The sequence below is a fragment of the Sarcophilus harrisii genome, chromosome 2 (genome assembly GCF_902635505.1).
Source record: "Sarcophilus harrisii chromosome 2, mSarHar1.11, whole genome shotgun sequence".
NCBI lineage: Eukaryota > Metazoa > Chordata > Mammalia > Dasyuromorphia > Dasyuridae > Sarcophilus > Sarcophilus harrisii.
Window position 1 is genome coordinate 622,066,914 of NC_045427.1, and position 19,859 is coordinate 622,086,772.

Sequence of the window (19,859 nt, forward strand, 5' to 3'; positions counted from 1 at the left end):
AGTAATTTCTTCCCTAATTTAATAACACTGCTTCTAAATAACTATCTCCTCTACTCTTTCAAGTTGTTCTCCATGGGTGCCCCCAGTAGGTAGCTACAATGCACTAAGATAATAGCTTCTACATTGCCATACCGAATCCTCTGCCATCAATCTGCCAAGTTCCCTGTTTGAGGGTCAATGATCCAACAGCCCAATTCTAGAATTCTGCCCATTATGTCAACCAGTCTTGCATGCACTCCATTCTTAATGTCATATTCTATAATCACCAAGGCAAAACTACAAAACCAACTATTAATTAAATGGGTTATAGGATGCATAATGCCAGTATTTGCTCTCTTATCTTACAACCAAAGTGATTTTCCTAAAATACAATGTTGTCATGTCACTGCCAACACCCTCCTTCCTCACTCAGTATACTGCAGTGGCTCCCTATTACTTCCAAAATCAAATATAAAATGATGTCTCTCTTTGATCTGTTTAATGTCTTTCACAACCTGTGTAATGGGGCTGAAGCTCGAGTTGATGCACTGAGATCCCAAGCATGTGAGGCTAAATAGTAATTGGACCATACTCTATTGATATATATGCTTGGAGAAAGATGGCCCCCACCCACTCTTTGTGCAAGTCCTGATGTGTTGTATAGGAAATGACAATTTTGGTGGGTGGAGGCAGAGGGCAGAAAGAGAGGTGGGGAGAGACTGCTGGCTAGGTTCCTGTTGCAGCTGCAAACATTGCAATCGTGATCGCCCCTTCACCTCCGATCCCCCTTCACCTAAGATCCTTCTTCACCTCTACTGAGAATAAAGATTGAAGATTTTCCCTTAACCTGAATTCCTGACTCTGGCTGATTTTAAAATATGCAGTCATCACAACCTGGGCCCTCCCTATCTTTCCAGTCTTCTTACATTTTCGTTTCTTCTATACTCTCTGCCATCCAGCCACACTGACTTTCTGGATGTCTCTTGCATGTAACACTCCATCTCTTAACTTTGTGCCTTTTTAGTGATGCTTGGAATGTCCTTCCCTCCTCACCTCTATTTCCTGGCTTCTTTCAAGACTGTTCAAATTCTATCTTCCCCACAGAGGCTTCTTCCTCCTCCCTCCCTTACTTCCTCTGAGATTGCCTTCCATTTCCTCTGTATACATCCTGAATAGTGTTGTCTCTCCCAGTAAGTAGACTGTGAATTCCCAGAGGACAAGAGCCATGTTTTCCTCTTTCTTTTTACCCTCCCCCCTACTTTTCTGGCACACAATAATGGCTTAATGAATGTTCGCTGACTGACAACCAGCTTCCTACAGAGAAAAGGGACTCACAGAGCCTGCAGATCTCCCCAGCCGGCCCTCATAACCTGGCAGACAAATGATTCAGACCAGCCATTTTGTTCAAAGTCCCACATCTGCCAGGGAATTGCCTGCCTCTTTGGACCTTAAGGCTAAAAGCAGGTGTCACGTGAGGAGAAATTCGCTCCCCAGCAAGTTCAGACACCTGATCCACTAAGAGGTTAGAGAGAAAGTGCTCTAAGATCTGTGATTTCAAGTTGCAAAAGACCTTAGAAACAACTGAGCCCGACTGTCATTTTATAAATTGGAAATGGAAGCTCAGAGACAAGGTGACACAGTAAATAAGTAGCAGGATGAAGATTTAAAACAAGGTCCTCTGACTGAATCAGGATCCCTGTTCAAAAAGACTACAACCACATCCTTTCCAAGTTATATTCCTGGGCCAAGGGCAAAGTCTTGAAGGAGTAGGGCAGGGAATGGGAACCTTGGAGAAGCTTCAAGATTCCCAACAGGAAAAGTGAAAGGGAAAGTGAGAAGGGACTAAATACAAACCCACAGATTGGGGCTCTGAAGCACAGAGGCCTGGTGGGGGGAGGAGAGGACCAGGGAGCTTGCTTTCAGGTAGCCATGCCCAAGGGACCCAGGGTGGGGCTGTGGCAGAGAAAACAACCGGCAGGATGAGTTGCCAAGTTTCTGCAGGTGTAGCTTTTGCAAATCTACAGAAATAGATTCCATTAAATATGCTTTAACTTTTTAAAAGTTTTTCCTTAATTCTATGAAATTCTAGAATTTCATAGAATTCTAATGAATCCTAATTTCATTAATTCAATAAATTCGTGAATTCTAATTAATTAATTTCATTAATTCTAGCTTAATTCTATCCAGTATCTTGGCTTGTCTTTCATATCCTGTATTAACTAGACTCACATCTATGTCACATCAGTATAAAATTGGAACATTCTCATCAAAAATTTTCAAACTGTGCCTTTGCAAGCATCATTATTGAGGAAGAAAATTACCTTCTTCCTTTGTGTTTTGAAAGGAATGAGTTTATTTCCAAATACCTGAAACTCTCCATAAGAAATCCACTGAGAAGGAGGATTATATTGTCTACATAGTAGGGACGATAGAAAAAAGCCATCATCTTGCTGAGAACAATTAAGCACATCTGGAGACCACAGGGAACTAGAGGGAACTTCCAGAGATTTGCATCCCATGAATTTCTCACCTACACACACACACACACACACACACACACACACTCAATTCACTTTGAACCTTTACTTGAAAATTAATATAATCCCAGGCATTTATATCAGGAAACTGTTAGTAGGTGAGAACATGTTATTATATAGTCTGATCTCAAAAAATGAAATGAAATAAAAAGAGTATCTGTGAGTTCAACATGTAACCGTGTTTATAGCCTAAGTTAGCCATGGAGGGTTGCATTAGAGTACTCTCAGTTTTTATATTCTCAGCAGAGGAGTCTAGGACACACTACTCTTACCAAACTTGCCTTTATTTTGCCTTGAGAATGGGCCCTCTTCCAAAGGGCTTTTGTCAGTCTCTAAGCAAGTCATTTGAATCCTTGATTTTCCTTTGAAAAAATTCAACCCAGGAAATGGGGTAGGAGGAGCATTTACAAAGCACTTACTTGAGTGGAACACTGTGCTAAGACTAGGGATGTGTACAATCCCTACCCACAAGGAGATTATATTCTTAAAATACAAGAATTTTTTTAAAATAAACTTTTATTTACAGGTTATATGTATGGGTAACTTTACAGCATTGACAATTGCCAAACCTCTTGTTTTAATTTTCCCCCTCCTTCCCCCCCATCCCCTCCCCCAGATGGCAGGATGATCAGAAGATATTAAATATATTAAAATATAAATTAGATACACAATAAGTATACATGACCAAACTGTTATTTTGCTGTACAAAAAGAATCGGACTCTGAAATATTGTATAATTAGCCTGTGAAGGAAATCAAAAATGCAGGTGGGCAAAAATAGAGGGATTGGAAATTCAATGTAGTGGTTCATAGTCATCTCCCAGAGTTCTTTCGCTGGGTGTAGCTGGTTCAATTCATTACTGGTCTATTGGAACTGATTTGGTTCATCTCATTGCTGAAGATGGCCAGGTCCATCAGAATTGGTCATCATATAGTATTGTTGTTGAAGTATATAATAGTCTCCTGGCCCTGCTCGTTTCACTCATCATCAGTTTGTGTAAGTCTCAAGGAGATTACATTCTAATGGAAGAAGACTAGACTCCTAGTTTGTCCTTGGTTCTTGAAGAAGAACTTGACTTCAGGAAGGGGATGCCATGACATGCAAGTGAATTGGATTGACTTGAGGGGAGGGGTGCAAGGTCACCTGCCTCACTTTCTCCTCCAGAGCCATCTGGTTCAGTGGTAAGACATAGATCAGGATGACTGGAGATGGCTCTGGAGGCAATGAAAGACCTTGACCTTTTTAAGCTAAGATCTTCAACAGGTCTCATTTTGACTGAGGCAATGATTAAGCTAGGTAAGAAAAGAGGCAGACAATGACCAGAATCAATCTGGAAGGGAAGATGCTCTAGTTTCTGGCCAACACAGAAAATTGCTATTTACATTCACTCTGAGCCAAGCAGTGCTCTATAGGAGGAAGACTCTCCATTGAGACCATAGAAAGGAGTGAGAAAGAAATGGAGGGACGGCCTAGTTTCCATATGGATGAAGCAATGCTATCAGAGTAAAGATGGCAGGAGAAGAGCACCAGCAACAAGGGCTTTAAAATAGATTCAGTGTTGGCCCTGAAGTCAGAAGGACCTGAGTTCAAATCTAACCTCAGATACTTAATACTTCCTAGCTATGTGACCCTGGGCAATTCACTTAACCCCAATTGCCTCAGCAAAAAAAAAAAAAAAGATAGATTCAGCTATAGAGTTTTGATGCATATGGATAAACATCTAGAATTATTCATAATAAATAAACATTCAGGTCTTCTCCTGAGATCAATGAGATATTGTATTTAAGTCTATATTAAGCATGAAGCCATTCTCCTGCCTCTTCCCCACCATGCTTCTTCTGTTTCCAGTGCTAATCGGTGTGGGCGTTGAAACTTTACTCCGAGGACAATTCAAAAGCCTGGCTTTCTATCTTCTGTAAGTACACTAATAAGATATCAATCTCTGTCTATCTCTATTTTAAACAATAATAAATCATTATTCTTTGTATTTAACTTTATGTGGAGGAGACCAATGAAGGAGACCCAGAAAGTCAAATAGCTGTAAAATTGAGCATTGTGCTTGGCACACAGTGGGCACTTATTTTTTTTTTAATTTATGTATCCTCTCTCCCACCCCAGTCAAGTCCCAAGTCACCTTATAAAGGATTATAACCTTTTCAAAGGATTATAACCTTATAAAGGACTTCAATAGGGTACTTTATAGTTAGTTCTACTTTAACCAACTCTTCTGAACAACTATTTACTATCTAATATCAAACTGTCAAATTATCCCAGGAACCCAGTGGTCTTGGGTTACTGATTCTTCCATTATGAGTCTCAGTATCCTCATCTGCAAAAATAAAATACCAATTATTGCACCAACCAGCTCACAAGGTTAGAGAAAGCACTTTGTAAATGGAAAAGTCCTCCAGAAATACGAGTTGCTGTTGCTATTATTGCTATGGATAGTGATGATTATAATTTAGTTTTTGTTTGTTTTTCCCAAAGACATCCAGAGTTGTTCTCTTACCTACCAGGATACTAGGTCCTTCTAGGATGCTTCATTATGGTGTGATGAAAATTCTTGAATATTGTGCTAAAGGACCATAAGCTTCTACCAGGATTGAAAGGCTATCAGAAGTGTCAGTTACTACACTGGCGACAGTGATGCTTTTAGATTCAGAGGCTTCCTGTACCTGTTCTTTACCTCCTGTATGACCTCAAATTCTTCAATTATAAATTATAAAATTATTCATTATAAAACTTTTTAAAAAAAAAAGAGGATTAGACTTTGAAAATCCTTTTCAGTTCTAACTATATCATTCTGTGAACAAACTATCTGCTTTCAATCAAAGTGAGGGTAGGGAAGGGAGCAAGTATTTATTAACTACCTCCTACATGCCAGGTACCATGTTAAGCCCTTTAAAAATAGTGTCAAAACAACTTTGGGAAGAAAGTGCTATTGCGATCCCCATTTAGCAGTTGAAGAAATGGAGACTGAGGTCCCAGGGTTCATAAAACTTGCCCAGGAATCATAAAACTAATATAGGTGGGGTCAAATTTGATCTCAGACCTGTCCAACTCCAGGCCTATAGTTTTCCTGCCTTTAAGTGCAGTACTCTTTCCATTGAACTACCTCGCTGCCTGAAAAAGAGAGATTTGTCACCAGTAAGCTTGACACTGAGTGATGAATTCATTGGACACCCATAAAACCAGGGGAAAAAAGACCAAAAAAAAAAGAGATAGAAAACTTTTTTATGTATAAATATTCATGTGTGTAGATATTATACACACACACACACACACACACACACACATACACACACACATTCATAGTTACTGTAGGTAGAATCCAGGTTTTTACTAGCCAGATTTGGGGAGAAAGGGCAGTCTACATTTACTAATAATTTGTTGTTCAGTGCCCATTCTTCATGACCTTATGGACCATAGTATGCCGCTCTATCCACTGAGTTTTCCTGACAAAGATACTGGAGTGGTTTGCCATTTCCTTTTCCAGTGGATTAAGGCAAACATAGGCTAAGTGACTTGTCCAGAGTCATATAGCTAGTAAGTATCTGAGGTTGGATTTGAATTCAGATCTTCCTAACTTCAGGCCTGGTGCCAATCCACTGAGCCATTAGCTGTCTCCTGGCTAATAATACATTGTGTTAAATTAGATAAGCAAGAGTAAGGGCCATGTCTAATTTATCTCCACATTACCTACAGAGCTTACTCAAAGGCTGCTCAACAAGCTCCTGTTGAAAAATTGAAGGAATAAAAACCCACGCCCAGAGGAGTGCCTGAAATATGTATAGACAATTGATTTATTGGGACATCAGAAATCAATGATTAAAAGAACAACCTGTAAAAGTCAGGGAGGGGGAAAGGGAGGACCATTGGGTATGCTGCCTCTAACCAGTGTCCATTCTTTAGGTTTTCCGGGACTGCAGTCTCCATATGTGAAGGGTCCTACTTTGTAGCTAAGCTGCTTTCACTCTGCTTCAGGTGAGTACTTTCCATGCTTTCCCAGAGGCTGAGGGCTGGGTATAAAGGAAGTGACAAAGGGGAAGAGCAAAGCAAAACCATCTCAGATACATTTCTGGTACTAAGTGAACCTAGAAAGTCTCCCACTCCTGGAGGCGCAATATGGTGCAGAGGGGCCAATCCTGGAGGTTAAAATGACCCTGCAACAGATATGAGAAGATAAATGTCTCTCCTTTTGCATGTGACCCATGGTTTCACATTCATGCATCTACTATTAGAATCAGAAATTTGCTTCAGTTTGACTGATCTGCTTTTTTTTTTCTTTTTACTGTTACAAGACATTTCACATTGGATAGAAGAGGGGGAAAAGAGAGATTTGGAAATTAAGGTGCTACAATAAATAAGCTCCCCATTTAAAAAATTTAAGGCCTTTTTCTTTTTTAAAAGAATATTAGCCCCTAGGATCAGAAGATCTGGTTTTCAGTCTCATCTTAGACACACAGTATCACAAGCTACTATTCAAGTCATTTAAATATCTTTGAACCTGAGTTTCCTCTTTTGTAAATTGTAGCTAATGATGCTTGTACAACCTACTTCACAGGTTATTGGGAAGATTCGATGACATCATACATATGAAAGTCTATTGTAATTTGATAAGCAAGTTGATGACTAATATTATTATCAATCAGCAAACATTTGTTAACCATCCATTCTAGGCCAGGTTTTGTGCTAGCTATTTTGGCCCTGACCTCGAGAAGCTTATATTCTATTATGGGAAAATCATATAATCATATAAATATATATAGAATAAATACAAAATAACTTCTGGAAAGTATTGGCCCTAGTAATTGGGAGCTCAAAGCTCATGTAGAAAGTGACCTTTGGGATGAGCCCTAAAGGACACTGGGGAATTCAATAAAGTAGAGGGGAGAGAGAAGGAGGCAGAAAGCCTCTGCTCAGTGCTTTCCCCTATGAGGTTATCATAGATTATAGTTCATAAATCAACGTTAGACCTATTTTACAGATAAGAAAACTGAGGCCCATGGAGGAGGAGGTAATATTACAGGTACTTAAACCCCAAATTCTTCCTTCTTCACAGATGTTGAAGGTACCAGCTACTCGACTCTTTACCAAGATATCTCATCTAAGGTTGAAAAATATTTCAGTCCTGAAAACAATGGAGGAAAACAGGCCACAGATTTTGCCCCCCATCTCAGGGCCCAATGACCCCTTCAACCATTTAGACAGTTATACAGTCAAACAGGCCACTGAAATGGATAAATTGCGGTTTACTTAATAGCAATCATGCTTCCCCATATTTCTTTTCCCCAAAGGAATCAGAGCCATCAGGCTGGGCTTTGCTAGAGACACTGATTACTCTGTTTTCTCTAGAGAATAGTAGACTGAAAGAAGTACATCTGGCAAGTCAGAGACATCGATAGCTTGGGAAAATTTGGATAGAGTGCCTGAGATTTTTAGGGTCCTAGATTTAAGGTCAGTGATAGCTAGCTGAGAGGGATATATGAGGATACCTAATCCAATCCCTTTATTTAAGAAATGAAGGCACATAAAACATGCTACCTATCTTTTGACAGAAAAGTGATAGTCACAGGGTGCAAACTGAGAAATATGAGACTCTTCTGGGAAGACCATGATTGCTATTAAGTAAACTGCAATATGGAAATTTGATTTTTTTTAAACTGGGCAATTTTTTTTTCTTTCTTTTTACTCTTTCTCTCAATGAGAAGAGACAAAATAGAAAAAGTTTTGCTCATTGAAAAAATAACGATAAATTAAAATTTAAAAATGAAGGAGCAGAGGTCCAGAGATGTAAAGTAGTTTATTTAAGGACATGCAGAAAGAAAACTGGAATGGCAGTCTAAGTCTTATGACTGCACTGTCCAGAGTTTACTCCATTATTCCATACTACTTCCTGCTGAGTTACCAACTCAGATGTTGCCTTAGTTTAAGTTATAACTTTCTGTTGGTAACCAAGTATGCAGTACCTGGAAAGGTTTAAGTTACCTTCAGAAGTTTTAGCATCATACATTGAATGTGAAGCAGGTACTTAATAAATGCTTGTTGGATTATACTGGGTTGTCCAAAATTAAATGGTATTAAATGATAGAGTTGGAATTGTGGCCTAAGTCTCCAGAGGCATTCTTTTTCAATGTGTAATTTATTTAATTTTATTTTCTTACTGAGGCAATTGGGGTTGTGACTTGCCCAGGGTCACACAGCCAGGAAGTGTTAAGTGTCTGAGGCCATATTTGAACTCAGGTCCTCCTGACTTCAGCGCTGGTGCTCTATCCACTGTATTACCTAAGTGTCCCCAGATGTATTCTTGTCAGGCAGTCTGTGTGTTTGAGAGCCTAGCCCCTTTATCCTTTAGCTTTTCTGATTGAGTATATCAGTTCCTGGCCTCCCTTTGTCTGCTTTCTTTGAATCCTTTAGGAGGGAAAAAAAAATAGCTTCTTCTCAATTAATGAATGGGGAATTACTGATGTTAACCCACTTATGAGTCTTCGCCCTATTAACTCCCACAATCCATACAGACAATGATGCCCAGAGTGGCTGGTCAAGAGGGATCATACCAGCAAAGGACCAAAACTCATGTTAGACCAAAAATTATATTAGACCACAGCAGGTCTCATCTGGACCTAGTGAGAGACATAGTGAGTTATATCTCTCTAAGAGTTTTCAAAATGATAACAGATCTCACTTTTTATAGTGTGTTATTATTTACAAAGCATTTTCCTCACAAATCTTCTTCAGAAGTTGTTTTTAGACATATAACTCTCCTCATCTTACAAACGAACCCAGAGAGGCTCAGGGAATGTTAGTAAGGAAGGGATGGGAACAAGCATTTATTAGGTCTCTACTCTGTGCTTTACAAATATTTTTTAATTTGATCCTCACAGTGACCCTGGGAGGTAGATGATATATTATCCTGTTTTTATAGCTAAGGAAACTGAGGCAGAGAGCGGTTAAGGGATTGGCCAAGTCTGTGATTCTAAATTATTTTAAAGGTTGTACACTATTAAGTGATTTACAATCATAGACTATTCAAATTTTAAAAAATCTTGGAGACCTCTGCATAAATTCACTCACTGGATAGATATCAAAGATCAGAGGATGCAGAAGGGGAGTTTAGAAAGTATTCCAGTTGGAGTAAGAGGAATGGGTCGCATCTAGCCTCTGATATTTACCACCAGTGGGAGTGCACACAGATTCCTCAGCCTCCGTATGCCCCAGTTTTCACATCTATAAAATGAATACTGGACAATAAGACCTCTAAGATCCCTTTCCAGCCCTAGATCTTATTTGAATGCTTGTCAGGGCTACTTAGAGGGATTCCTGCATGGGAAATTAGGTTGGACAAATGACCTCTAAGGACTTTGAGAGGCCCAAGATTAGTGGTTTCTTTGGTGAATATTGTATTTTGTTCATTGCAAAGAAGCCTCCCAAGATAGGGACTTAATTATAAGGCACTTTGGAATGGCTACAGATAAGTAGGATGCAGTGTAAAAGTGTAAATGGTCAGAGGACCTGGATTTAATACTGCTTCTGACACTGACTTCAAATAGATGACTTTCAAGGTCCTTCCCAACTCCGTGCTGCCATGCTCTGAGTGATAAGGTTCATCTAAGTAGTGAAATAAGAAGGAAGGGGAGGAAAGGAAATAAACCAAAGATCTCATAGTATCAAAAAACTATGAGTTTTTTTTTTTATATGCCTCATTTCTCTTCATAGGCTTCAACTCCCATAAGCCTTTGTTCACCACATTTATTTGTGCAACAGTTAGGTCTAGGACTATAATGCATCATTTGACAGATAGGAAATTGAGTCACAGAGAAAGAACCAGAATCCATCAGGAAAATTAATCTGAGTTTCGTTTATGGAGTAATTAAATCACAGTGCTTCTCTCAATATTGATCAATATCTGGGACAGCTTCAACCATCTTCCCTAGAGGGATAAACATTATTATTGATCAATAATATCAATAATAATGATGGTTTCTTGGGTCTCCAGATATATGTGCAAGGGGAAAAGGGACAAGGGAAAAGGGTTAGCCAGCCAGAAATGTAGATATTTCCAGTTTCCCTGGATCCTCACATTGTAGTCTATTTTTTTTCCCTAGCCACTAGAGGTCACCCAACCCTGGTCTTAAATAAGATGCAAATTATTTGATTCAGAGGGCAATATTCAATCGAATGGTTTAAGTAATCACACAAACACCAGGTGTCAGCAAAGAGAAAAATTTTTTTTTCCCCCTAAAGGCACCATTGTGGTGTCTACCTCTCTACCTCAGATTAATCTCTCTATTTCCCTTCTCCTCTTCCTCTCTCCTTCCCTTCTCTCTTTCCATTCCTCCTCTCCTCTCCCCTCTTCTCCTTCCTTCCTCTGTCTTCTTTTCTCTCTCCTCTTCCTTCCTCCCTTCCCCTCTTCCCTCTTCTCTTTTCTGTCTCTCTGTTCTTCTATTTTCCTCACTTCTGTTTCTTCCACTTTCGGTTATTTTTTAACCTCCCCTATCCCTTTCTCCACTCTCTTCCCTCAATATTTTGTCTTCTCCTTCCACATTTGCTATTTGCTTCATCATTTCCTGACCACTCCTATTTCTACTTGTCTTTTCTCAGGTGTCAACCAGAATCTTTGGCCTATGTCTTGTGGGAAAAGGCCTGTAAACTGGGCTGCTTCCAGAAATTCCTAGGCTACGTGTTGCTTTCTGTCGCCTGTTTTCTGCACCCAGTGCTGGTCTGGCATGTGACCATCCCAGGTATGACCATTGGCAGGGATCAATGGGGATATCACACACACAGTACCAAATAAAGTGCTCTCAAAAGACAAAGGCCTGAACATCATGGGCTCTCCAGTTCAGGGTCTTTACATGATTAATTGGCTGAGGTCCCTGGGGATAGAGAGAGCCAGTATGGATCATCCCAACTAAATGGAGGATTCCTAGCAATGACTCATCTTCCTTAATGAAGAAGCCCAGAGTCCTCTGGGAGCTTAAAAATAAAAATAATATCTTGATGGGTAGAAGTTTTAACTCAATATTGATCCTAATCTTTCAAAGGGTTTAACTGTTTTGGTAATTATCAAAATTAAGTTAATCATTAGAATATATGTTTTTAGGAAGTCAGGAAAAAAATTAAGTTTGAAAAAGTCATAACAACCACTACCACCACAATAATAAAAATTTCTATTTCCAGAGCCCTTTGAAGCTTATAAAGTACTTTAGTCAACAATTCTTTTAGATACTAATAACCCTTGAGATTTGTCTTCATGTAGTCAACTCAGAAAGTTCTCTTATGTCAGGACCTTCAGTTTGATTTAAAATGTAGACAGAGGTTTCTTAAAACAATAGTGTGTAGATTTAGAACTGGAATAATTTAGATTTATAGATGAAGAAAGGGAGTCCCAGGGAGGTTAAATTATTTCCCTGAGGTCATATGGATATTAAGTGTTAGAAATGAGATTTAATCCAAGTGCCATGTTCTAAATACAGTGATCTTTTCAATCAATCAATAAACATTTATTAAGCACCCACTATGTATCAGGCACTATGATAAACTCTGGGATTACAAAAAAGAGACAAAAGACAGTCTCTACCCTTAACGAGCTTACAAACTAATTACCAAGTTCTTCCTTTATCACATCTGAGTATGAAAGTCAGCTAGTACACAAGGCTAATCCTTGCAGCAGGATGATCCCAAACATAAGTGGCCCTTTTTACTTATCCTTTTACTTCTAAGCCAGGAGGGGAACAATCTAATGTGTAACTACTCAGAGACATAATTCTAACATGCAAAGAAGCAGTAAAATTAGCTTGTTAATATAAATTCAGTTGGGGGTCTGAGAGAAAGAGTCTCAAGAACACAAAACCATATAGAGACCATCAGACTTCAGGACACTGGAAAGTTTCTGTTGGAAAGAGTTTAAGTAGGAGTTGGGAGGGCTGAACTAGAATGTATCCACTGAATGAAAAAGGTCATAGTCATAGTTTCCTATTTTACTAATTATTCACATTGACCAGGTGCTAAACTTTTTGCTTCTACCTGTTAACATATGAATGGTGTCAACTCCCTATAAAAGTCAACACACTGAGATCAAACCCCAACTGCTAGACCCTAGTTATAGTTCTGTCATTACTAACTGTTTGGGTATAACTGAATTAGTGAATGAATTTGAATCCCAGTTCTGTTGCTTACCAATTCTGCAACATTCAGGAAACCATTTTACCTCTCCAGAGCTCAATTTTCTCTGCAGCAGAATGAGAAAGCTGGAATAGACAGACAGTCTCTATGATCTCTTACACTATTCTGTGGGCCTAGAGTTCTAGTGAATAAACCTCGTGCTAGACTGATACAGGTCAGCACCTTTCCAGCAATTTATAGTCATTAATATTAGCCTAAAATAATGAGAGGTCCAGTGCTTTTCCCAGGATCACACAACTAGCATGTGTCAGAGATGGCATTTAAACTTAGATCTTTGGGGTTTTGAAAATTAATACCTGATTTAATTTATACTTTAACATATTTAACATGTGTAGGTCAACCTGCCATGGGAGGAGGGGATGGGGGAGGGAGAGGAAAAATTGGAACAAAAGGTTTGGCATTTGTCAATGCTGTAAAATTACCCATGCATATAACTTATAAATAAAAAGCTATAATAAAAAAAAAGAAAGTTAATACCTGAAGGGATATTAGTACCTCCAAAGGATGTTGAGGAAATCATTTCATAAACCTTAAAGTTCTCTAGAAATGGATGTTATTATTACTATGGAATTACTATTCCATATTATTATTATTTCCCTGAAGTCATATGGATATTGTTAGAAATAGGATTTAGCTCAAGTGGAAGTCAATTCTCTATCCAATAAGAATAAACATAAGAAAAACAAAGCTAGCTGCACCCCAGAGCTCACCATCCTTCTATAGTGAGGAATCATTTAATAAACTAAGAGTTTTTAACCTGTTTTTGTATCATGGAACCCTTTCAATTCAGTTGAAGTTTATGGGTCTCCTTCTTAGAATAATGTAATTATGTTCATCAAATAAAATACATGGGATTACAAAGGAAACCAATTATATTCAATACAGTTATTTTTTACTGTATTGAATGTACTGTATTGAATTTACTGTATTACAAATACAGAATATTTGTTTTGAAGTTCATGGATCCCAAGTTAAGAGCTCTCGTCTATATTGTGAGTTTCTATGATCAATGATGATGATAATGGGACAATGCTCTCTATTGTGAGCTATTAAATCCCTTATACACACTGGGTATTATTTTCAACTCAGCATGAAGACAGGTAAGTTTCTCTTTTGATGAAATCCAAACTACTAGGTACCCATTCTAAGGGGAAATAGTTTCAAATGAGGGCCCTTGGGGATGGCCACTAAGTGGGGGTGGGAACTAGAGGGTTTGTTCTTAGAAGGGTTTTGGTTTTCCCCTGTGCCATTTCCAGAGTGGCTGAAACTCACTGTCTTTTTTCAGGGTCTATGCTAATCATCACTGGCCTGGCATATTTTCTCCTGAGTAAACGTAAGAAAAACAAAACTAGCTGCACCCCAGAGAGCTATACAGATCCCTCTGCTAGTGCTGTGAACACTACAGGCTATGGGAATACTGAGCAGACTTATACCTTTCACACCTCCTTCAGGGAAGGGCCAACCTCCCTCTTTGGTCACATGAAAAGTATTTTGAAGGGGAACAAGAAGTCTCCTCCTGCCAGGCCCCCAGACACATTGATGGAGCTGGTTCTGGAGCCATCTGATTTGTTGCCTGGAAAGAAGCAGGTGCATTTCGAAGAGAAAGTGGTCAAAATCATCCCCTCTATCACGGAGAACCTGGATGACAGGGACAGTGACCCGGAGGAAACCACTTCTGACACTGTACCCATCATTCCCCCTCCAGAGGCTCCTCTCCTTATGTCTTCCCTTGTATCCACAGGCTTGTTTTGAAAAGCATTGAAAGATCTTCTAGTAATCATCACAAAGGGCCTGAAAGGGGACCCACCCCTTAGGGGTTCCCAAAGAATCTTTCTAGCCTCAAGCTGTCACCCCTTTAAGAGCCTTTGAGTTTCAAAGACTCTCCAAGGAATTCATGAAACCTAACATGGATTTGAGTTTCGAGAGTCCCCCAGGAACTCATAGAATCTTCAGTGAAGATGCTACAAAATGACATAGTAACGCTTGATGTGTAGAACAATATTTCTTCTGTCTCCAAGAATTTTATATTCTAGGTTTTTGGTTTTGCTTTTATTTTTTCAAGAGAAGCCCTTTATACCTATGTCACAAAAAAAGGGGATTGCACAGAATGACATTGTCTCTACAGAGGGACTGCTGGATGGGGCCCAGAGACTGATTTGACAATGAACTACCTTGCTGTATGCCACCTTTTTTTAACCTGTGCACTGTACACAGCCCTGTCTGTTACCTTGTGTCACTGATCAAGATGATATTCAATCCCTCTGTCAAGGGAAGCCCCCGTATTGGTCATCTAAGATCATTTGTCTCAGCTGTCAGAGTAAAATTTCATAAAATTCTCATTCATAGAAATATGAGATTCATAAAATCTCATAAAATCAGGGAGTCTATGTGCCTTTAAAACAGCACAGAAGACATATGATCTTGTTGAATTTAGAATCAGTATTTATTAGGTATCTCCTGTATTCTTTGATGCCACAAGATAATATAAAGAAAATATCATAAAAATTTCCTTTTGTAAGTTGGCCAGCAGATGATAAATTCGATTGGCTTTGATGGCCCAAGAAAAGAACAAACCTCAATAATTAGTTTTAAATGGGGGGGGGGGGGTGGTAGGGGAAGGGAGTCTGAGTGAGAGAATGAGAATTCCATAACATTTCTCAGGAAACTTCCTCCACAGTTATTCTGAGAATATTTTTCTAGTTTCCAAAGAGATATGGGAACTCAGTAAATCTAAGAGGAACAAAAAGCATTGGGAATTCATTGTTTGGGATGTCATGACACAGAACATGAATCCTAAGCATACTGAACAAGCAAAGTTCAACACAGAGAGAGACTATACAGAAGCTCTTTGCAGAGGGGCCTCTGGGAAGCTTAAGGATTGAGCTTCACCTCGGAGGTCATTTCTGATTCTAGCTTTCAATGATTCTGTGATGAGTCTCTTCCTCCTGTAAGAATCCTTTGCCTTACTAGCAAGTCCTGGATTAGAGGACAAAGCTGACATTAATAAATATTCATAAGGAAATAAAAGATTGAGTCTTTCATGAGTTCATCAGTCCAGAGAATTAACCCCGTTGATTAACAATGCATTACAGGTAGGTAGCCCAGAGGATAGAGCACTGGCCCTGGAGTCTGAAGCATTTGAGTTCAAATATAGCCTCAGGTAGCTATTAGTTGTGATACCAGGCCCATATCCATCTCTTGCTTCCAAAAATAAATACATAAATAAAAAATTATTGCCTGAGAAGTTTTGCTTTAATAATAATTTGTAATTAACATTTCAATTGTATATCTAAGGTGGTGAAAAGCAGTTTACTTGCTTTTGAGAAACAAAAAAAACTCTTCCACAATTCTCTTTTGCTCTATTAATTTGCACTTTCTACAGAGCCTTAGTAAAACAGGCCAGCCTAGTCTCTTTAAGCTAGAATGGAGAAGTAAAGAGAAAGAGGAAGAGCAAAGTAGGTGAAAAGAGAGAAGGGGAGTAATGGAAAGTCCGTGGGACAAGACACAGCAGAGGAGTTGGGGAGAGAGCTCAGGGAAAGAAAGATTGGGCAGGAGTGTCAGAGGGACAGAGATTGCCAGGCTGCCTGCTCCAATCTACTTTCCTTAAGGTTTCCTTTGGGGTGTACAGAAGGGTCATGAGCCCTCTTTAGTTTTAGGTATCCTGGACCAAGGCCAGCTTCCCATCCTTCAGAACTGGAAAGAGCATTGGTTTGAAGCCCAGACATCTAATAGCAACTTTGTTTTTATTCAGCTTCATGATTTTAAGAAAGTCCTCTCCCCTCTTAATTTCAGTTTCTTCGACTAAAAGGAAGGGCAGAGATTAACTATCCCTTGCAGCTCTAAATTCTATAGTTCTCATAAAATTCACAGGAATCAAATCTAAATGCATCTAGCTTTGTTTAATCTCAGAGGAAAATAGTGCAAATGACTGTGGGAATTCCATTTTCCCTAATAATGAGGTTCTATATTGACAGAGGAAAAAAATTGACTATAATGCTGCTGGTAGCATAAATGGGAGTTCAGGAGTGTGTAGAATGAACTTTGAAGTGGGCCACTTGTCACAGAAGGTCCCTATCAGGGAAAATTTCCAAAGGAGGTCCTGTCAAAGCAAAAGTAAAGTGGATCACAAAATGTCTTTCTGGAGATGTGATCATAGATCACAAGAAGCATGCATATTTCAAGCACTTAAAAGAGCCTAGAAGAATTGTAGGTGAAGGGTGGACCTCCACTGGGAATAGTCAAATTCATTATTCCTCTGAAAGGTAAATTGCCTGTGTGAGTCTGGGCAAGTCATTTTATTTCTCAGTAACCTAGGCAACTCTTGAAAGCTATAAATTGCATAGAATTAGTAGAGAGTCTTTAACCAGGAGGTCTTCATATTGAAGAAACTACACATCGATTATTATCCCTAGCCCTCAAAATTTAGATGCTACTGACATCCAGCAATTGAACCCAATTGCATAACAGTGTTTCTGTGTTTGTTTTTGCCACTAAATTTAGCCAGGGACTAGTTTAGCCTCATGTTGTTGTTCAGACTTTCTTGAAGAGAAACTGAATTCAGAGGCTTTGAAAGGCTTACAGTGGGGGAGGGAGGTTATTTTCAATTTGTCCTGCTAGGCTTTCATAAACACTTGAAAAACAATGATTGTGGGTACATCTCTGAGCTGGCATCTATAATGGAAAAAATTTCAGTAACAAAACATATGGGAGATTGGCAAGTTCCAAGATAGTTTGACTTCCTGAACCATGTCAATGAAGTGATAGCCAAGATTTATTGAGTACCTACTAAGACAAAGCCTTAAAACACCTGCTTGTACACCTGTGATCTTATCCATTTTTAACTGAACTCCCAAACATGGATCCTAGCTGCCAAATCAAAGGGGAAGTGGTGATTTAATGGGACTGTTTATCAGATTTAAGCCTATGAGTAATTGCATGGGACAGAATCTTCTCGAACCTGGAAACACAAGAGAAAAGGTCAGAACAGTCATCACAGAAAAGGGAAGTATTTGCTGACAAGCCAAAGGCACTTTGTGGATGTGGAATTGCTCATTGGTATCCATAAAAGGTAGATAGACAACAGTGTAATAAGGATGAGGCAAAGGGGATTTGGGGGTGCTGGAATTGAGAGGGTACTGGCTGAATCTGTGGTCTTTCAACAAGCTGAGTTTTGCATTAGTTGATGAAAATTTAAAACAGGAACCTACAAACTGGTTCTAATTCCTTTCCCATGTGGCTCTAGTCTAGATGGCTTTCTAGATAAAATGTGGGTCTTAGAGAGAAGACCTGAATTTATAATCCTGCCTCAAGTCTAAGAGACTTAATAGTTATGTGACCCTAGGCATGTCACTACCTCTCTCAAGTTCAGTTTTCTCATCTATAAAATGAGAAAAATTACAGCACTTACTTTACAAGGTTGTAGCAAGAATATGATGTGAGAATAACGTAAAGTGCTATATAAAGACTGGTGGTTATTATTATTACATCTTCTTCCCCTGCCTCCATTTGTTGATTTGCTAATATATTCTGCTGTGGGTGTACAAAATGTCAATTTATGGTCCTGCAGATTGGCATTTTTTTTACCCACTCATTAGCTGAAAGATTCAAGACTTAGTGAATTCTTGTGACTTGTTTCCTAGCCCAGAATAATAATGCACATTTCCAGAATTCCAAGACCATTGCTTTCTCTCCAAGGAGTTTAGGGAAAGATTCCCTACTTAATAAAATGTAAAGGACTACATAAATGGCAGCTATCAGTTTCATGCTTTCAATCTGTAAACCAGGTTTTACAAAGACTGATTCTCCTGTGGTCCATTCTGTTCAAGTATAGCAATCACCACAGACCCTCCTGTTAACTTTCTATTTAATAGAGTATTACCACGTGGATGGGGAGAAATTTCAAAGATCTTCTGGTCCTACCTGGTCATTTTGCAGGTAAACTAACAGAACCTAAAGATAGGTCAGTAACTGGCTCAAACAAATACAGACAATAAACATCAATGACAAGATGCAAATCCAAGTCCTCTCACTTGAGAGCCAATTCCCACATTAAGACAATCAGAAGCACTTTCTAAGAGTAAGATACTATACAGATTATTACCACTTCCATTTTAAGGGGAAGTAAACTGAGACAAGGAGGTTAAGTAGGAATTCAAACTAAAATCTCGTGATTCCAAGTCACCTTTTCCACAAAATCACAATCCTCTAAACTGTGTATAATGTATTTCATTCTTTAACAGGCATTATTTCCCAATGTTCACATTTCTCAAATAAATTCTCTGTGTGTATTCAAATGTAAAAAGAAAATCTGTGGCCTTACCACTCCCCCACATACACAACCACACCCAGCCAGATGAAGACCTCTGAGCTTCTGTGAATATAATCTTAATTGCAATTTCCTTCCTCCAAACTAATACAACTCTCTGGCCATTAACTCTTCACCCTGAACCTCCAGCTGTTGGAAAAGTCTTTAAATCAACAGGGAACCAGAAAGCCTGGATGATTATCTTCCTCATGCTAAGGTATTTGAAGGGAGAAGGGCCCAGTTCAGAAGAAGTAAACAGGAATTTCCTAAGTGATAGAGGGCTCATATGACCCCTCACAGCTGGCCTCTGACATGTTCCCAGTTGATTGTTCAGAAGGATGGGAAACATAAATTTAAAGAATTTTTAAAAATCAAATAATAAAAGCACTGTTTAAATTAATTGTTTTGTTAGACTGATCTTTATGCCAAGGCTTTTCAAAATGAGAAGGGTTAAAACTGTTTTGTGGTAGAAATCCCAGCATATTGAGAACAAAGAGATGGAAGCTTTAATCTAAGTCTACCAAATCCCAACTCTATTGCCTTCAGCAAATCATTTTACCTCTAGAGGTCACATTTTCATCATTTGTCAGAAGGGAAGATTGGAGGGCATGAATCCTGAGCTGGGAGTGTTCTGAAGCTATTTGGGAGCCAATTGTTAAATGTTTAGTAGAAACATTTACATCTTGGAAATCAATGAAAGCAACAGATCTGGACTTGATGCAACAAATGCCACAAATCTTGTTGATTGTCTCTAGCCTTAAGAAAATGATGAAGAAAATGTTAATTTTTCTCATTAAACTTAAAAGTGTGTGTGTATACACATTTTTTTTTCCAGATCTGCTTGTTAAAACATGTAA

At 38.9% G+C, this 19,859-nt stretch overlaps 1 protein-coding gene across 2 annotated transcripts in view; it reads left to right on the forward strand.

Moving 5' to 3' along the window:
* The window catches only part of TMEM72 (transmembrane protein 72), a 55,090-nt gene extending 35,704 nt beyond the window's left edge, over positions 1 to 19,386 (forward strand). Inside the window, exons 3-6 of one of the 2 annotated variants that reach the window (XM_023499898.2) lie at positions 4,365 to 4,431; positions 6,429 to 6,500; positions 11,118 to 11,257; positions 13,984 to 19,386. In XM_023499898.2, coding sequence (XP_023355666.2) covers positions 4,365 to 4,431; positions 6,429 to 6,500; positions 11,118 to 11,257; positions 13,984 to 14,450 — 746 coding nt within the window. In that variant the 3' untranslated portion in view covers positions 14,451 to 19,386. The remainder of the gene's footprint in view (positions 1 to 4,364; positions 4,432 to 6,428; positions 6,501 to 11,117; positions 11,258 to 13,983) is intronic. The other variant, XM_031956670.1, reaches the window with a different exon arrangement.
* Positions 19,387 to 19,859: the final 473 nt, after the last annotated feature.